This window comes from Silurus meridionalis, chromosome 15, assembly GCF_014805685.1.
Source record: "Silurus meridionalis isolate SWU-2019-XX chromosome 15, ASM1480568v1, whole genome shotgun sequence".
NCBI lineage: Eukaryota > Metazoa > Chordata > Actinopteri > Siluriformes > Siluridae > Silurus > Silurus meridionalis.
The window spans coordinates 14251021-14270572 of record NC_060898.1 but is presented as its reverse complement, the minus strand read 5'-3'; the positions used below and the strand labels follow the sequence as shown (position 1 = coordinate 14270572).

General features: G+C 34.2%; 2 protein-coding genes across 2 annotated transcripts; both read right to left on the bottom strand.

Moving 5' to 3' along the window:
- Nucleotides 1-5706: 5706 nt before the first annotated feature.
- On the bottom strand, nt 5707-12412 carry pold3 (polymerase (DNA-directed), delta 3, accessory subunit). Its single transcript, XM_046868753.1, has 12 exons — nt 12279-12412; nt 10754-10809; nt 10571-10673; nt 10389-10428; nt 9819-9951; nt 8325-8568; nt 8136-8208; nt 7889-8057; nt 7580-7689; nt 7379-7455; nt 7100-7175; nt 5707-6258 (listed from the first exon to the last, which is right to left on the bottom strand). Exons 1-12 carry the CDS (start codon nt 12333-12335, stop codon nt 6041-6043), a joined length of 1356 nt encoding a protein of 451 aa, XP_046724709.1. The 5' UTR covers nt 12336-12412; the 3' UTR covers nt 5707-6040.
- A 1452-nt stretch (nt 12413-13864) lies between these two features.
- On the bottom strand, nt 13865-14927 carry defbl1 (defensin, beta-like 1). Its single transcript, XM_046868248.1, has 3 exons — nt 14720-14927; nt 14235-14358; nt 13865-14107 (listed from the first exon to the last, which is right to left on the bottom strand). The coding sequence occupies exons 1-3, from the start codon at nt 14772-14774 to the stop codon at nt 14083-14085; spliced, it is 204 nt and encodes a 67-aa protein (XP_046724204.1). The 5' UTR covers nt 14775-14927; the 3' UTR covers nt 13865-14082.
- Between the last annotated feature and the right edge of the window lie 4625 nt (nt 14928-19552).

The following is a 19552-nucleotide window of genomic DNA, read 5'->3' as shown; positions in this document are numbered from 1 at the left end:
ACATTTCGATCTACATTTGTCAAGCTTCTCTGACACATCTGTAAAACATTAGCAGCAGCGATTGAGAATGAGCATGTGAAATACAGTCATGTTGTAATGAACGTGAACATGATTATTGTGTTTCTATTACTCTTTTTCACCCAAAATGCCTTGGAGGGAGATAGTAAAGAAAACTAAGAGCACACTACACAAGCAGTGCAGATTACACATAGTGTATTATACAACAAATTGTTTTTTTGTTACAACAAATCATTCTGTTTACCTTGTTTGGTATTCAGGGGAAACATGGCACAAAGCCACTAGCGTCAAGGACGTTTAAAAACATTTTAAATTACAAATGCAGCTGTCTAACTTGCCATCGATGAGAACTTGTAAAGGAATGCAGTGCTCAACCTTAATACTTTAGATTTTTACCCTAACAATAGATAATAGATTTCAGTCTATTTCACTCTTCTCAGTATGTATATTTGTGGCATTGTATTAAATGTATACATTGGTAAATCAAATAAACAAACAAACAAACATAAATAAATAAATAAGAATAAAACATGTATATCATAATGCCTGAGAAATAATCCAATTAATTTGATAAGTTTGGAACGTTCTGCTGCATTTCTCACCGAATTCAACACTTGCTGCTGGAGCACAAGCTTGATTTTAAGCATTGCCATCTTTGGCATCCGTATGGTCCTTTCATCATTGGATGGAGGTTGGTTTTAAATTCCCTCTAAATAGCATTTGGCCAATTCTGCTATGCATGCTTAGTCTTGGCTCTGGCAATTTGAACAGCTGGGGGCAGTCAGTGGGTATAAATCAAGCAGAAGGGTCAGTTCTCTGTGTGACTGTTCCTGTTCAAGCTTACAACCAGTGTTACAGCCATGTTAAAGCCTTACATTGACACGGTTTTTAGTTGCATCTTAACATCTGAGCGTGGGAAAGGTTTTCTGTGTTTTTACTCAAATAGTCAAGTTTTTAAACACTTACAGAAATGGAATTGTTCAGTTAATTCGATTAAACATAGAGGCGAGTAAAAAAACTCACTCATCGGGGAGGAAATAAATTATCCGTTCAACAATATTTACAGTCCTGCAGCATGTAGGCTCAACATAGTCACTAAATCACCACACAAGCTGTTTATTGTGTCTTCATGCCATATAAATGAAAGATTTCTTCTTTCCAGTGGTGACATTCAACAGCCACGGACCTAAAAATACTGACACCTCTTTAGCTATAGCAATGTTAAAAAGACAAAACCTAAGGTTGAAGCAATATATATAGAACATTCAACTGTTTTTTTTTTGGTTAGCGTCACGCTGAAGCCTTTCCGGAGGTGGAAGTACACACCATCAGAGAACACTATAAATAAACACATTTATTCACAATTGGGGCAATTAAGTATAACTAATTCAACTGTTTTTGTGAGTAAGAAACTTATACAGACTGGACGTTAAGCTCAGGACAGCATCAGTACCCTAGTGCTGTGAGGGGGCGCAATGCTACCCAATGCCACATTAAGCCTTTAATATTTACACATATAGTTTTTACATTTTCTCATGTGAGTTTTTTTTCACGATTTATTTATTTTTATGTTTATTTGTACTTGTGGGCAATGCAAATCATTCCTCTTCACACATGATCCAAAGTGTTTACTGGGGTTCACATTAAATTTTAGGGCATAACACAAAATAAATGCACACTCACATGATCATATGCATGTACAATCAGACATTTCATGCATTATCAAGTGATTTCTTAATTTTGCATAAGGGTAATAACACAAAGAACCACTGGCCGTCCATGCTGTACGATGCTGTGTAAGAAAACTGTGAAAATGTTAATAAGAATTCTCTGAGCTGCTGAACTCTGTGGTGCCTTACAGACATAGGGGAAGTGAAGCATTGCAAATCAATTACATGGCCTTCTGACTCAAAGGGCACCAAACCGGGGCTATAAGGCAATTAACTCTGATGTGCTTGCTTTTATAGCTGATTAAGGTGTTCAGGGGACCCTTAAATAAATGGCATCAAAATACTTCCGAAATCTTTTTAAGAGTGCTGTTTGGGTTACTTTCTCTCAATCTGCTTCATTAAGTCAGGCCCCGATCGTTTCAACTGGTGATCAGGAAGTACAAACATTAGTGAGCTACATGTCAGGAACACTTCCAAGTGATTTCCACTGTTAGAGGGTCACAGAAGAATGTTCAGATTTAATAAAAGGTAATATTTTGATTGAAACATAAATAAGTGCTATTAGTTGTATAGCAAATTAGTGGCATAATTGCATTTAAGAGTGAAAGTCATTTGTTTAGCCTCTGCCAGGAAAAAGCATGGATAACCAACTCCTACATTTCCACATAACTGTCATATCAAAAGGATTATGATGAATAGGCATCTCACACACACTGACACATTGATGAACGAGAACTGAAGTGTTTGAGGTGCAATCAAAACTTGCGTGCAAACTGGCGATATTCATAAACCATCAAAAAACTTCACTTCTTTATCCAAAACGGTAAAGTACCACTGGCCTTCTTACTGTATTTCGCAAAAAGGTTATTCCAGATGTGGAGATTTAGCACCCGCCCACACACACCCCAAAAATAGCCCGTGACACTGCACTCCCTGAGTCCCAGAAGAAGTACCACATTTTAAAGCCATGTCATAAATATTCTCCAATTTGGACAAAGAAAATCTTCCTAAAGCCATAAAGTCATAATCATTCCATAAAATCCATTGTCAGTCTTACATCAGTATAAATGTACTTTATATATTGAATAAGAGACAGATCTTTCAAATGAATCATGACTAAATGAATAGTGTTACAGCATAAAAATGTTGATCATTTTTTGTTTGTCAGTACTGCTCTTTAATGAGTCTAGAGCAAGCCAGCTCAGTTTAATGAATATGAAGCATGGATTAACTGTTTTTGTGAATTTATTTAATAGCGATTTTTTTTAAGTGTAGGTAGTAAAATTATACTGTAATTAATTTCAAAAGAAAAAAAGTAGAGGTTGGTTTATAGCTACTATAACAAACCTGATAACAAAGACCAAGTGCTGATGTTTTGTAGCATTCAATGTAGCTCTAAATGGAGAAAAAACGATAACATGCTTTTTAAATCAGATTGTAGCATCAACAGATTGCTGCAGGATAAGAGAAATACACCACTTAAAAATCTTTACTTTTCTTTTCCTTTTTAGTTTTTCTTTAACTATAAAAGGTTTGAGGAGCAAAACCTGTGAGGGAAGAAGCCATGGGGAATTAACTGTAAATACCCTATATGAAAGGATTATTACAAAATGTGAAAAGTAGATTTAATAGACAAAATCTAATCAAAATGACATTGTTGCAGAACAATACACTGCTGCACTAATACTCTTTCATATTTAATGGCTTTGCAGATAGCCTGAGGTTGGTTTGAATTTAATAATGTGGATTCACTTGATATACTTTTTTTTTTAAATGGCTATTGATTTATTCCACCTGGGCTGAAAATGCATTCCACATCTGTGTAGCTGGGAAAGAGGAAAAAAGCTGAGCTGCACTGAATGGAACAAAACAAAGTGAAGAGTTTATGTATATAATGTAGATGTACTTTATAAACAATGCAGTTATGCATTTTGGACAAATTTGATTAAACACGTGCATCAATTGTAAAGTGTATTGTTTACTTACTACTAACCTACTAACCATTTCAAATGTGTATGTGTATACAGTATGTATATATATATATATATATGTATAATTTTTCTTTTCCCCAGAATCAATATAATAAAAGGGATGCAATAAGGGACCCTTGTTTGCCACACAGTAAAGGTTATTTTTTAACAGGACTGTTTTCGATTGCTGTTTTAATCTCTAATTTCTAATCTCAGATCAGGGGACCTGAACCAGCTCGACTTCACCCTTTCTGAACACAAACCTGGAAACAGTTGTGGGCCCAACATGGCGATGCCAAATCACAAGAGCTTTGATGTAGCCCAGCTTTTTTTTTTCGACGATAGCCATGCTATCGAGCAACAGATTTACTCTGAGACACAGAGGCACCTCATGTTTTAAACAACAGTACAACGAGTGATCTAGAGCAGGCACCTCACGCATGTTACCTCCGCATGCAGCAGGGTTTGTGCAAGGATAACGTTGTGTAAATTGTAGATGAAAAGGAAAAGTCACATGGATTTTTATAGACACATTTCTATATGCAGTGGACTTTATACATATTATTTTCATGTGATTATTTAAATTAAATTTTATTGTTGATTATTCACATATCTGGAATATAATAAAATTTTTCAGACCCGGTTTTCCATTTCAATGACAAACTTTAGCAATTTTAGTGCATCACATATATAAACTGACGCAACAAGTGCACGAGTTCACTTATTGCATCAGATTTGCGTTTTTTTTTTATAAAAGATTGAGTCAGTTGGTGGTCCTTCATCCACAGTGACTCAAGAGTGTAAAATGTGTCAGATGCTTCCTTTTTTCTTCTTAAAAATGTTTTAAGGTCTTAAGACCTAACTATGTAATTTTAGCTCATCTAAAAGACTTGAACTCATAATCTTTTGTTCCACAACTGGTATTATTTTAGTTTCTATAGTTCAGTATTTTAGATTTCTTTTTGTGGTTTCTGAAACTGTATTACACTGACATCCACAAAATGGGGTTTATAAAAGATGTCACTTGTAACACCATTGTAGAATACACCAAACATACTCTGTGCAGATTAAGGATATTGGAGCCTACTCCTGAAGCCATATCTGGGGCAAGTGGATATCTACAAATGAGCATGTGGTGATAAAGCATGCACCATAAAATTGAGCGAATCTAGTTGAGCATCAACTGGTGCAGACACCCATGACACAAATCTGGAGATAGTCAGCAATAAACTGTAATCTAAGGCTGTGGATGAAGAAGTCTGATCTGACCTTTTCAGTCTATAGCCACTGCAACCCTCATTAAAAAAAGGGAAAGTAAAATGGACGAATGAAAAAGGGAAATTTTAAAGGAGAATAGCTTTTCTACCACAGTTCATAATTCAAAGGATGATAAAATTCACATTTGATTGTTTTTTTATTTAAATTGTATTGCTGTAAGGCAGTGCCATTTTTACAGTGCTAAACAGGAGGCTACAAGCTTCCTATACTTAGCATCAACATTGTAACTCCAGTACAAAACCGAAGAGCCTGGATGATTAACGACATTTGGTGTACATTTCATTTTTGGCTGAAGGGCCCTTTTAAAACTGCATTAACCTTTAATAACCGCTGACTAAACGCTATAAAAATAAAGTTTAGTGATTGCCAGGGAGAAAAGAAGGTAGGTGGAAAAGCTCTGGTTGGCATGAAAAGCTCAAAATCACGTACATGGCAGCAGATCAGAGAAGCTTCATTACACATTTCCAGACTCATGCCATCTCAAACTGTCAGTTTTGTTTTAATAAATCAGAACCCCCTGTAATGAGGCCAAGAGCTGTGCCAGAGACTGACGTTATTTAAAATTGTGGAAAAAAAAAGCTTTTGGCAAAGCTCAAGTTCTGTTAAAAATAATAAAAAAATCCAAATAAACCACAGAAAAAAACTTTCTGAACTAATTAGTTCATCATTAGGATTATACACAGCACAAACATTCATCAATAAGTCCAAAAAGTACAGAAAAGGACTGATAAAAGAGGTGAGAATGAAAGGGATAGAAAAAACAGAAGACACAATGTGAAAGTAAATTTTATTGTTTATAGTAACATTTAATATTACTTTTAATATAGGATATTCAGAATGACAAAAAGTTATTTAGATGCTCAGTGAACAGCAATCGGTGATATTAATATCAGACAAAAATCTTTCACATATAGGCACCTCAAACCCCAATCCCAGCATCTCCGAGGTTTTCTCTTTAAAAAGACTAATGACCAAAACACCTGATAAACTTTACAGGGACACCTACTGGTTTGTTATTGTACTGAATCCAGTACAATAAATATCCAGTTTTTAGAGCACTGGAAGGTCACAGAGGTACACAGACAGAAAGCCCACATAAGTAGTTCATTTCTTTTGGAAAAAGCCCATGATGGATGCTTGTTTTGTCACTTTATTTGTAGCAGCAGGAGCTTTCTTCTGGCTTTTCTCTTTAACCTTTTTCTCATCATCCTTCCTTTTGAGTGTTTCCGTGAGCGAGCTTGAGTCTTCAGCAGGCTGAGTGGCAGTCTTGGATTCGTCATCACTCTCCGAGTAAGATTCACTCTCGAAGCCTTTCTCGGTCACTAAGTTAAAAAAAAAAACACATGGAGACCAAATTATACCACAGAACAGGTGGGTTCTCAACTCTGATTGTTCAGATTTTTTTTTTTGGTCAGGTAATTTATTTTCATTTATAGCTTTTCTGGCAGAGGGCTTACTGTAACTAATGCAGAATTAAATTTATCCATTACATTAAATTTGTCGTTCGCCACAGAGACAACATTTGCCGCAGCAAAAAAATAAATAAAATAAAAATAAAATAAAATAAAAAACTCTGCAAGCTGTATATGTTTTTGAATGCAGATGAGTGAATTGGATTGGATTTCTAAACTTACAAGGTACTGAACAATGTCAGCAAATACACACTCAATACTGTGCCCATAAATGGAAAAGATCTCACGCAATCATCAGTATTTTAGGTTTTTCTCAGTTCCCACTCTTTCTTGTGAGAACAAAATTTTGTGCTATTCATTGGGGAATAGGTGAGCATTTTAAGATACAGAACATACGTCTAACATTTAAACAACAACAAAAAAAGCAATCACAAAAAAATAATTCACCTCTTGATTTAAAGGGACAAATTAAACATCTGGCTAAGTGTGTCTGACAACTCATACACACAGTGTGTGTAAGGCCTTCTCCCGCTACAGACCAAAACTATGCAACTTGTTCTCCTCCAGATGTTAAAAATGTTCAACACGATTAAATATTACAATATTCAACAGTAAAATTGTTGCATTTCTCTCATAAAAGGAATAAAAACTTCAGGACATATGGTTACAAGAAAACAATTAAGGTTTTGGTTGTAATAGAACGTCCACCTCATCACACCACAATGTAAACTATGAATGAACCATTACGCACCAATACAGTCTTCATCATCAACAAATGTACGGGACTTTAACACCCGTCTCCTCTTCCTCCTCCTCCCCTCAGAGTTCTGCAGTAAATAAGAGAAAACACACCAACAATTTAGACTACAAAGCAACAATAAATTAATGCATAGTACAATACATACAACAAACAAATACATAGTTTAATATTAATTCATTTTTTTGTTTTTAAACTGTACATTTTTTTCCCCCCCTGAAAACATGGTCTACTGATTGGGAAATGTGATTATTCAATATTCCAGATACTTACTTGCAAAACAGGCTCTTTCTTCACATGCTTTTCAGGACTTGTGTGCAGTTGAGGTGCAGGTGGAGAATCTGGAATTACTAAAGTGAGAAGATGAACAAAGTCAATCAGTGTGTTTACACCGAAATAACTATTGTAGAAATTTCCTGCAGGTGAAACTGTTTTAATTGCAGCTTGAAGCACTTTTTTAAAAATTTCACCCACCCTCATCATCACTGCTGTCCGGCTGAGGATTTTTTATCCTCCGTCTCTTCTTCTTACGACTGTCCACTTGCTCGCTTTCACTATCCGAATTCTCCAGACGTTTTGTTTTACTGTTTGTAGGATTTTGGTTTATTTTTAAAGAAATATCATGGCACTCGTTATACAAAATCTAAATGCTGCACCCATAAGAACAGTTTCTATAACAATACAATAACAATGATGTGTCTGCATTGATTCACAATATTTATAGCCTACAAGGAAAAATGGCTGTATTGAACCAGAATATCCCAAAGGCATCTAAAAGCCTACCTCCGGGTCTCTTTGGATTGATCTTCAATCACTTCAGCCTCCTTCGGTAATTCCTCCTTTATGTCCTGCTTAGGTTTGGATGAAGACTGTTTTGTGCTCTCTGCAGCCGATGATTCTGGAACACCATCTGGCTTCTCTTTTATGTTTTGGTCAGATTTTTCAAGCTTTTCTGTAATCAACAAATTGTAAGGTGGTCAGTGAGGAAAACAAGCAATGGTGACTCAGTATAACAGATATTACTACTCACTGTCTGCTGTTTTTCCCCAAAAATTGTTCATACTGTTGGCTTTGGACGACACCTTGGTTTTAGGTCCCTCAGCCTAAAAAAAACAAAAATGTTTATTAGGAGAAGAGAATTTTAAAGTGGTTTGGATGACAAAATTGGGCTCCCGGGCCAAATTATGTTTTAAGGCTGATGCTTTGATTGTGCACTTACAGGAGGCGGATCGTCTACCTGCTCCTTCTTCACCTTTTTGTTCTGCTCATCACTTTTAGGAGCTGTTTTATTTGAAAACATTCCCATGATGCCTTTCGGCTGTTTGGAGGTAGGTTTGGATGCAGGTGCTGTGTAGTTATTGACAACAGGTTTAATGACCTCTTTGTCAGTTGAAGTGGACATGGCCTTTTCTTGAGCTGTCTTTAACTCCTGCACTGCAGCAGAACATCGGATCGCACTGTACCTGTGAAAGGTAATATAATCTATTAATATAAACAGTGAAGAGGTTCTCTTTTTATAGAATTAATACAATAAGAGTTCTATCAATGCTGAAATACTATGAGAAAATGCAGGATGACTTTTCTATTTCTATCATTTTGTATTTTCAACTATATTCAAATATGACAATCCTATTTACAAATGGATGTTTTTACATATAGCTTTTATGTTCTTCCACAGGGTGATACATTGCAGGAGCATGTTATTAGGAACACCTGCACATCTACTCATTCACACAATTATTTAATCAGCCAGCAGTGCAATGCATCAACTCATGCAGACACACGCCAGCAGCTTCAAGCAATGTCCACATCCATCATCTGAAGAGGAGGAAAGAATTCAGTGATTTCAGCATGACAGTTGATGCCAGACAGGCTGGTTTGAATATTTCTGTAACTGCTGATCTCCTGGGATTTTCACACAACATTCTCTAGATTTTATTCAGAATGGTGCAATAAAAAAAAAAAAAGAAACATCCAGTGAGCAGCAGTTCTGCAAAAGGAAAAGCCTTGTTGAGGTCAAGTGAGAAGCCAGAGTGGTTTGAGTTAACATATAGGCTACAGTAACCTAGAATGATAAGAGGCCTACCCAGTATTAGTATAACGTTAAGGGACTTTTTATTGAGTGTATATGTACAATTGTAGAGTGTTGATGGTCACAAAGTGATCTGAGTTTAACTGCTCAAAACCTGACCAATTTACAGCAGAGAAGACATGGGAAAAATACTGACCTAGGTCAGGAGGGTATATTTGTATTGTATTCTGAGCAATATGACACATATTGTTAAAGAAGAGAACACTTGGGAGTGTGCTGTAATAAGAGAATGATCAGTGATGGAGTAATGTGATGAGAGCAAGAGAGACCCCAAAAGTTTATTTTATATAAAAGCATATCTTCATATAGTTTATTCCTCTTTCTATTTATCAATACTAATTTACTGATACTATTTACCAATGTTTATATATTATAAAAAAAAGACATTTTTATTCATCTAGTTTTTATATTCGTTTCATATAGTTTGTATAGATTTTATATTAGTTTTATGTTTTGCCATTTCCTTTGTTAAAGCGGTTATTTAAAGTATCAATCCCGGTGACTACTTCCATAAATGTTATATAAACATTCATGACAGAATTAACTGCTTTAATGCCACATGACAACATTAAAATAAACCTGAGAAATAAGAATCATAAAGTCAAGTAATAAATCACATACTTGTTGCAGTTTTTGAGGTTCTCTTTCATCGCATCGTAGTCAGTACTGTAAAGCGGTGCACTGTCCTTGAGCTCAGCTTTTTGCACGCTGTACACATGCACGCTAATCGTCACATCCAGTTTGGATTTTACATCTGGGAAAGATTGTGGATTGCAGATACAAAAGAATTAGCTCACACATACTGTAGAATGATATTAAATTAATTTCAGTGTAATCACACAGTGACTTCTGCACAGAACATAAGAAAATACCAAACCAATCACAATTAAATGATTATCTACAATACAGAATTTCTGAAATAAACAAAAAAAAGCAAAATGGCATATTTAAGCTTAGAATAAAAAAAAGTAAAAAAGAGTAAAAAAAACCTCAGCAACTCCAACTGCAAAAGCACATCACAGGCTTATGATCATTTCTATAAATAAAATCTACACAATGCCATGTGGGGTGAATAAAAACAAGTAATTTAACCATGTGATGGAAAACAGCTGGTCTACATGTTCATGCATTACACTTGTTTCTTCTCACTTATAGCCAGTGTTTATTCAAATATTAGAAAAACAATCATACCCTCGAGCTTGTCTTCACGCACTACTGACACCTTATGACACTAAAGTAAATGACAAAGAAAGATCATAAATGTCCTATGCAGCATTTGTGAAAGCAAAATTACCAATGACATCATATAGTTTTCATTTTGTACTATTAACAACATAATTCAACATAATATTTAGCAAAATAATTCAAATCACCATGCTGCCTTTCTCCATGCACTTCCCAGAAACCAAGTAAGTAGCATACAGTGTGTTTCCAGAGCGCTCCTTCCGTCGCTGCTCTAAGTAGTGATACAGCATTCTGCAACAAATTCGATTAAACATTAAGAGGTTAGATGAAACTAGATTTCAAAATTACCACCAAAAAAAGTGTAAACTTACTGTTTAGCCGTGTTAACATGGACACCAAGAGTAAGACTTAGCCATTTATAGGAGACCTGTTCAGACAAAGTCAATGTTAACGGGTTAATATCTGAAAGCAAACTGAAAATGTACTGTTGGCAGAAGATAACTTATGTATACCATAATGCATTGTGCATGTTATGTATATCAAAAAGCATTTTCAGCATTAGAACTGACAAATTACATTCACCCAATGTTAATTTCAATGGCACAGGAAATGCCTTGCACTTTATTTTGCAAGAAAATATCTTTACATATGGAACATAGTAAGTTTTCTTTGTAAAGATTATTGAACAATGAAGCACTTTATTACACTTTCTATTGAATTTTTGATTTTAATTGGTCAGCTGTTGATGAATTTTCTATAAATAAATTAACATTAATGCGTTCATTGCAGTATAGTATCAGGCCTTATTCACAAGGATTTGTATAGTGTGAATTTAATTATAAACGAAGTACAATGAACACTGGCATAGTAAAGCTTTCCATAAGGAGAAATTGACATAATACAGTGTTAGAACAGAATAAGTTTTCCACCCTGATAAAGTCTTCAAATCAGTTTTCCTTTGTGGTTTCTTGGTAACATGATAAGCTGAATATTTTTGTCCTATTAAGTTAAAATAGAATTAAAAAATTTAGATCATGTAAGTGAGAGCAGCAGCTGTTTAGTAATCATTTCATAACATTAAATGTAACAAAAAGTAAACCATATGTAGTCACTCTTTTAGTAATAAAAAAATCACTTTGGGAACGTTTATTAAAAAAAAAAAAAAAAAAAACACTTTCAAACACTTTCATACCACCCTGTTGATAATATTACAGTAACATCAAGCATTCCACCTACACATTATAAAATGTTATATGCAATAGTTGGCTTATGAAATGATTACATTTCCACAAAATCCAGAAATGGATATTCAAACTATACAAAGCGATCTTTTGAACAACAATCTTATATATTCCCAAACAGTATCCAGTGGGCCATAACTCCATGAGCAAACGTCTGACAGAAAAGCACGCATGCGCAAAGCTTCATCATCGTCTTGTCTCAATCCATATATATTTTTGCTATTGTAGGACTATGGGACTGAACGGATTCAATTTACAGTTTTACTTTAGTCACCCCAAAAGTGTTCAATAATGGTGGCAAATTTTTTAAAAAAGCACATAAAACAAACACACTAGCAACAAACAAAAATCATTACACTTCTTCAATCCGTATTCCTTGAATTATTAAATGCAAAACACATGTAGAAAATGGCGCTGCTAAATAATTTAGTCATTTGCAGAGAAGCCATTATTTAGTAAAACAAATAATTTTTCGCTCTGTGCAAACTTGCATTTAATAACTAAGATAAAGTGGGACTATCCCCTCAAAATCTCGTGGCTCTAACACACTACACTGCAGTGCTAGCTAGCTTTCTCAAATGTCGAACAAAAAAAACAAATGCTATCCCAAACGAAACACGATGATACGCCAGAAAAATGACAATGTAGAACTTACAATTTTATTCTGATCGTTAACATATTCGTCAATGTTTTCTAAATAAAGATCATCCATTGCAATGCCCAGTTGATCACCCTGGAAACACACTCTTTCCTGCACGAAACAACGCGGGAACTTTATTTACTTCCGATCACGTGGCTAGTCAAGAGGACGCCGGTGTTGCCAGTTGCGTGGTAACCACACTTTACAGAATGTAGACACTTTAATCGTTTCTTCACGTTTTTTGATCGCAAGCTATGAGATATGCATATATCAATTATATCATGTGAGAATGATCTATAATTAAAATTAAAATAGTACACTTGCATAATGGTTTCTTTACGGAAGAACGGTTGTATTTTTTTCCCAGGGTTGCCAGGAATGCATTGTCTAATCCATCCATTCATTCATTCATTCATTCATTCATTCATTCATTCCTTCATTCGTTTGTTCATTCCTTTATTTTCAGTGAGTGTTCAATTATGATCAGGGTCGAGGTGCATCTAGATACCATTCCATCACAGGGCACCATGCACATTCATTTACACAGGGTTATATAGAGTAACCCAAGTTCACAGTGTTGTGTCCTCTAGACAACTATGGATTTATCCTTGTACAGATAAAAAGGATCATTCCTAAACTTTAACTGTACACCTGACTGACACTATGCAAAATAGAAAAGTGAATTTTTGAGGATTACCGAGGTTACCACAGGTTCCAAGTTCCCAGTCCCTTAGTCCATATTTCAGTGTCCTGTCCTGCATATTTCAGTGTCCTTCCTGTTCTAAGCCCATGTGTACTATATATATATATATATATATATATATATATATATATATATATATATATATATATATATATATATATATATCGCTAGTAACGTGATATGTATCACTAGTAAATATGATGTTAAAGTTAGTTATTAGTAAATTTATTATTTTAAAAATCCAGACCTATTTAAAAAATAATTTCCTTTCCAAGGTGCTGTCTAATTGGAAAAGCATGAAATTTATATTCATTTAGGGGACACATGATCCTCATATTAGAAGAATATTGAATCATATATACTCACACTAGATATTAAAGCTGTATGGCTTTCCTTGTATTTTTTTAAACCAAAGTACATCTGGATGTAAACTGTAAAAGGCAACTCATTTGAACATTTTGTGCTTCATGTTGTTCAGCGTTTTGGATTATATGTCATAATCATTATTTTATGATTTACACCAGGCCTGGCAAAATCGCTTTATGCAAAATAAAATCATTTATTTATTTAATTTTTCTTGTTAAAGCTTGGTCATAGGAGATTATTTATTATGATATTAAGGCTTTAAATTGTAGTTCTATGAAGTTGGCTGTATTTTGTCCTTGTTTAACATATGATGTATAATATCCAGAACACATAAATGGTGTAAAAAAAATCTGGGTGATTGAAAACTTATTAATATAATTGCCCCACAGCTGGCATTCATTTATTTTAGTCATTGAAGTTTCATTGTTCAGCCACTTAAAATTCACATCAGAGGTGTTCAGAGTAGTTTTGATTAGTAGTATTTAAATAACAGTAGTGTTTATAATGAAACACTAAAAAAAAGTGTTTAACATCTATAAAGCTTATTAGAAAATAGTTATGAAACAAATGTGACTCCAAAGCAATGTGAAAGGATTTTGAATACTTTAATTCTGTATGTATGAAGCATAACCTATTAATGAGTATTGAGCAACATATTGCGATAATAGTAGCATTTGCATTCACATTAAGTTGTTTATTCCAGGATTATTCCGGTTGTTATTAAATTCACAGGATGGGCACCACTTTCATTCAGAGAAGATGCGACACACAGCATCTGCCAAAGAAAAAAAATCATAGTCACAGTACAAAATAACTGCAAAAATAGCAGAATTACTCATAACTTTAATATGCTTTTTTAATAATACTTATAATAAATACAACGTCATAAACAAGTTACTCACAAAAATTTCTTCCCACAGTCTAATGATCCGAAGTAGAGTTCTGCAGGCAGACACACTCCTTGTCTGCAAACTCCATTGAGGGAAGCACAGCTCCAAGGGAATGATGCAGCTTCATTTCCTTTATCTTAAATCGAATGGGATTTATTGTGTAGTCAAAATTAGCATATTACAAATAGCTAGAAAAACAGGGGCATGCTGTTATATGAAATGGATGTGGCCCAGCAGAGTGTGATATCAACAGTATGTTGATATCACACTCTGCTGGGCCACATCCATTTCATTCCACATAATTTCCTATAACTGCCTGTTCTGAAGTCCACATTTATTTTACCAGCAAATCTGTGACACGTTATTCCTATTATTGTCTTGCCTTCCCTTAACTGCCCTGTGTTAGAAAGTTATTACAAAGCACTGACACTGATGGCTCCTTCCAGAAATGTTAAATAAACATCACATTACAATAAAGAAAGAGCATATTGACTTACAGTTCAGTGCTAAGATGACCAGCAGGACCAGAAGCAGGGCACATTGACGTTTCATGCTTGCTCTTCATATAGTAATACTCCAACTGTCCTAAAATTCTGGTTAGACTGTTTTATTTTCTCTTTACCAGGAGGGAGGAGAAAAGTGAACGAGGTGACTTTGAATTGGATGACCAGGTCAGAATTGCATTATGCAGCTGCATGAATAGCAATACTGTTCTTAATCACATTCATTAAGTCCACTGTGAGAGAGATTCATAGCAGCATGTCACAAGACAGGGGCTGTAACAAATTATTATAAATATAGCGGTAAAAACACATGCAGTGATCTTAAACGCATGCAGTGGAGTCATGATGGTTCTAATTTTCATCTAAGCATTTACAAAATGTCAGAGATTCAGACAGTCTATTAGAACAGATAAACAATTACTATAGCCTGCAAAACAAGGTTTTATTTAGTATGCTTCATCTGTATGCATTTCAACATGTATAATAAACATGACAAATGATTGAAATATTTTGCTGGATATTTTTTTTTTGCATTGCTGCTGTGAGACTCACTTACAAATAGGTGACTAGTTGGACAAATAAGAACAATATATTTATATTACATCAGTCTAATCTAGCATATAGTCTAGTCTTTTCTCAGAGTGAAAAACTCCAGGCCTTTCTAAAACATTTGTTTCTTTATATTGAGGTTATATGCATTAGGGGGACACCAGATCCTGTAAAATGGTCTCATATTCCAAGAATAATAGATAAGTTTTAAGAGTCTGCCTCAAAACAAAAATACATCTGGATTTAAAATGTAAAAAGGTAAAACATTTAAACATTTTCAAATGATTTTTAACATTACGTTATTTACACCAGGCATGCCAAATTCTCTTTATGCAAAATTATATGTTGAGCCTTGGTCACAGTGGAACTGTACATTAACAGACATTAAATATCCCTCTGTTTCTGTTAGTAATCGTTAGATTTAAAATATAATATTTGTTGGCAGTACTTTGTCCTTGTTTTTAACAGATGATTAGCTAAAAAAATATTATCAGCCAATAGTTATTTATTGATGTAATTCATTTAAAGTCTTAGGTTTGTTTCCATTGTGCCTTTAATGAAAGCTGACATTTAACAACAAATACAGTTTACATAGATAAACAGTTATGAAGAAAATGTTACTCCAAAGCAATGTTAATAAACCTTCCATGAAATAACAAATCATGCATTTTTTCATATAAACAGTTTGCATTATACCCAATGCCAAATGATTGTAAATACTGAAATTCTGTATGTATTAAGCATGACCTATTAATAAGTAATCTATACCATATAACAATAGCTGTAGCTGCTGCAAATGATTATTTGCACTCACACATATTTGTTTTATTTAAAAGGCGTGTATATTCCAGGATTGCTTGTTAGCACAGTAAATTCACATGATGTGCTGCAATTCAGGTAACACCCATTTCTGATTTAATTTTCAGAATTCAAAAGAAATACGACACACAGCATCTGGCAGGGGAAAAAACATAGTACATTACATCAATACATCAGTACATAGTAATAGTGCAGTATTAATTATAACTTAAACATGATATTTGGATAATGTTTATAACAAACAGGATGATCATAAACATGATACTCACAAAGATTCCTTCCCACAGCCTAAAGGTCCAAAGTAGAGTTCTGAAGGCAGACATGCTCCTTGTCTGCAGACTCCATTAAGGGCAGCGCAGCTCCAGGGGAATGATACAGCTTCACTTCCTTTAGCTTAAATCAAATGACATTTATTGAGCATGTCACAAACAAGGAATAAAACACATGGGGACATGCTGTTATTGGAATATTTTCCACAAAGGAGAACACAAAGTGAACTTACTGTTACAACCCCAGAGTAGATAAAATTTCCTATAACTGTATGTCCTGAAGTATTTAATTATACCACAATGACATTGCCAGCGATTACAAATGTTGCCACATACATATACACAACTTTTCTGAGTCCCCTCACCAGCCTTTTTTACTCTTCTTACTAGAAAATGCAACTTGTCTATGTATCTAATAAAGTTTAAAGTGGCTATTATTCTGGACTGTGTTTAAATGGTATAACAAAGTGGTAACATTTATGACTTCTTCCAGATGTGCTGAATATAGCTAAAAAAAACGTGGTTAAATAATCTGTTTATTGTTAGACAGTAGAAATTAGATTGTAGATGTTGTTGTTTATGACCCCAAGATTATGGCAAAGGTGTTGTTTATGTTGCATGTTTATGAGCTTTTACAGTAGAAACAATAAACTATGTTTAAAATATGTTTGGAAAAAATCCACACCATAAGATTTATGAAAAGTATAGTTTATATTCTTATATTATATTCTTTCTATTATATTCTTTCTATTAGAGTAGTAGTAGACAGAGGAAGAGGATAATAAATAACCATGGAAATATACCCTGCTTCTTGCTATTTTTCCACAGAATTTTTTACCCACAGTAACACAAACCTTTTTGAAATGAAAAATTAAGCAAAGCATACTGACAAAACCTACTGTGAAGTGCTAAGATGACCATCAAGACCAGAAGCAGGACACACCGAAGTTCCATGCTTATTCTTCATATAGTAATATTCCAACTGGCCTAATATTCTGGTTTGACTGTTTTATTTTCCCATTTTCAGGGGAGGAGAGTATCAGATGAGGTGATTTTGATGACTAGGTCAGAATTGCATTATGCATGAATAGCAATGCTGTTCTTAATCACATTCTTTAAGTCAATTGTGAGAAGGATTTATAGCAGCATGTCACACAACAGGGATGGCACACACATGCAATGGAGTCATGATGGTTCCAATTTTCAAGTAAGCATTTGTAAAATGTCAAAAACTTTAAATTCAGAAATTCTATTATAATAGATGACACATAGTGGAGCAGGAGCAAAATATTTAAGTAAGACTATTGGTGAGGCCTGAGTCAATGATATGTTGGTTTTTGCCAAGTCTCTGACATCTAAAATCCTTTTATTAATATTGTCTAAGAGCAGATTGGGTAATAGTATTAGCATATTTAGCAGAATATTAGATAATTATGAAGCAAATGTATTTACACACAGCAGTGTGTTTTCAAAAGGACCATGTAATCTTGTTCCTGGTTCCTGGGTGGCTTTAAACAATAAACAAAATGTATTGAAAATATTGTGATCCACTTGATTTATCCTGATGCTCGACTTCTACTTGATATTTTCGCATTTGTGACTAAGTTTCTTCTGTTGGGAATGATCTCACATGAGTACCCTAACAATCAATTTCCTCAAAAATCATAAAAATCTGTGCTCATTCCAGGACTTCTTATTCTACACCTGTATATGGTAATTATCAGAGGTGAAAAGTAACGAATTACATTTACTCACGTTTCCATAATAAAGTAGATTTTTTTATGTACTGCCACTTTTATGTAGTTTAAGTAGTTTTTAAAATCTGTCATTTTACTTTTACTTAATTATGGTTTTTCTTTACAGAATTGCACTTAACTACAAATAATGGTTATTACTGTGTAAAAAAATAAAAAAAATAAATAATGCAAGGGTAAAAAATCTTGAACTAATTGATCACTCACAAGAAAGAAAGATGAAGATGGACAAGAGATTAATGCAAACCTGTGAAAAAGGCCTGGTTGCCTATTAAGAAAAGTATCTCTTAGGTTTCTCTAGGTTACCTCTCATTAGGGAGAATTAATGCAAAACTAAGTGGTGACAATATCTATTTCATTCCATTTCATATCTATTTGTTCTATTTAAAGTGTCTAATAAACAATTTAAATGCTGCAGAAAAATTTAAATAACATCAGTGAGCTTAGCAATACAGCGAAGAAAACAACCTGCAGTTCATGAGAGATTCTGGTGTAAGGCATCACAGTGAAAAGATGGCTAATGAGACAAAGCAAGGATTCTATTGTTATTAAACCCTTATCAATCGCAGATTCTAGGAATATCTCAGACATTTATTGGTCCCATGTTGGAAAAATTACTATTGGCTGGCTCAGCTTCTTTTAATGTGGGCACTCAATTTGGCCACTTAAAACGCTATTCATTACTGAGCAAATAGTCTGTCTTATTAAACTCGATAATAGCCCTGTGCATGTGGTATTTATCTGTATACATAAATTTGCAAGAACACAGCTGTTCACTACTTTATGGTCTGGCATCTTTTTTAGATTTGAAGCACACATATTTGCCATTTACAAGAGTTGTTTGTGAAAGGTCCTTATAGCCACAGCAGCCCGGCAATGTTGCTGTGTTGTTAAATCTTTTGCAACAGTTTGGATACAGATAGAATAAATGTTTTATTAATTATTCCTTACTGGATCATAATTCAGCTTAAATAATGTTTCAAATGCTTCTTGAAAGAACCACAATAAATCATCAGTTTTTAAACTATATGAATATAACTTTAATGCATTTTTCATGTATTCTAGAAATTATATAAATATTTTTACACCATTAATAAGTCTTACTCTTTGGGGCAGTCTCATCTGTGTCTATAACCAGTTAAAACAAATTTTTACCTCTGAATGTTACTCTAACTGTAGAACATTTACTGTTCTTTTAATGTAAGTGCAAACAAGTTGGTTCAGCTTTCGGGCCACCACTTTGGATTTTGTGGGTGTAGCTTTGAACTGTTTTAAGTACAGAACAGATTCTGATCATATAAATGATCCACGCTGGTTTTAACCACGTCAGAATGCGAAAGCACCCAATGAGATATCTATAACCACTAATAGTTTTGCACTTCTCAGGGAAACTACAACTGTAGATGATAGTTAACTTTATTTTCTTAAACCACAAT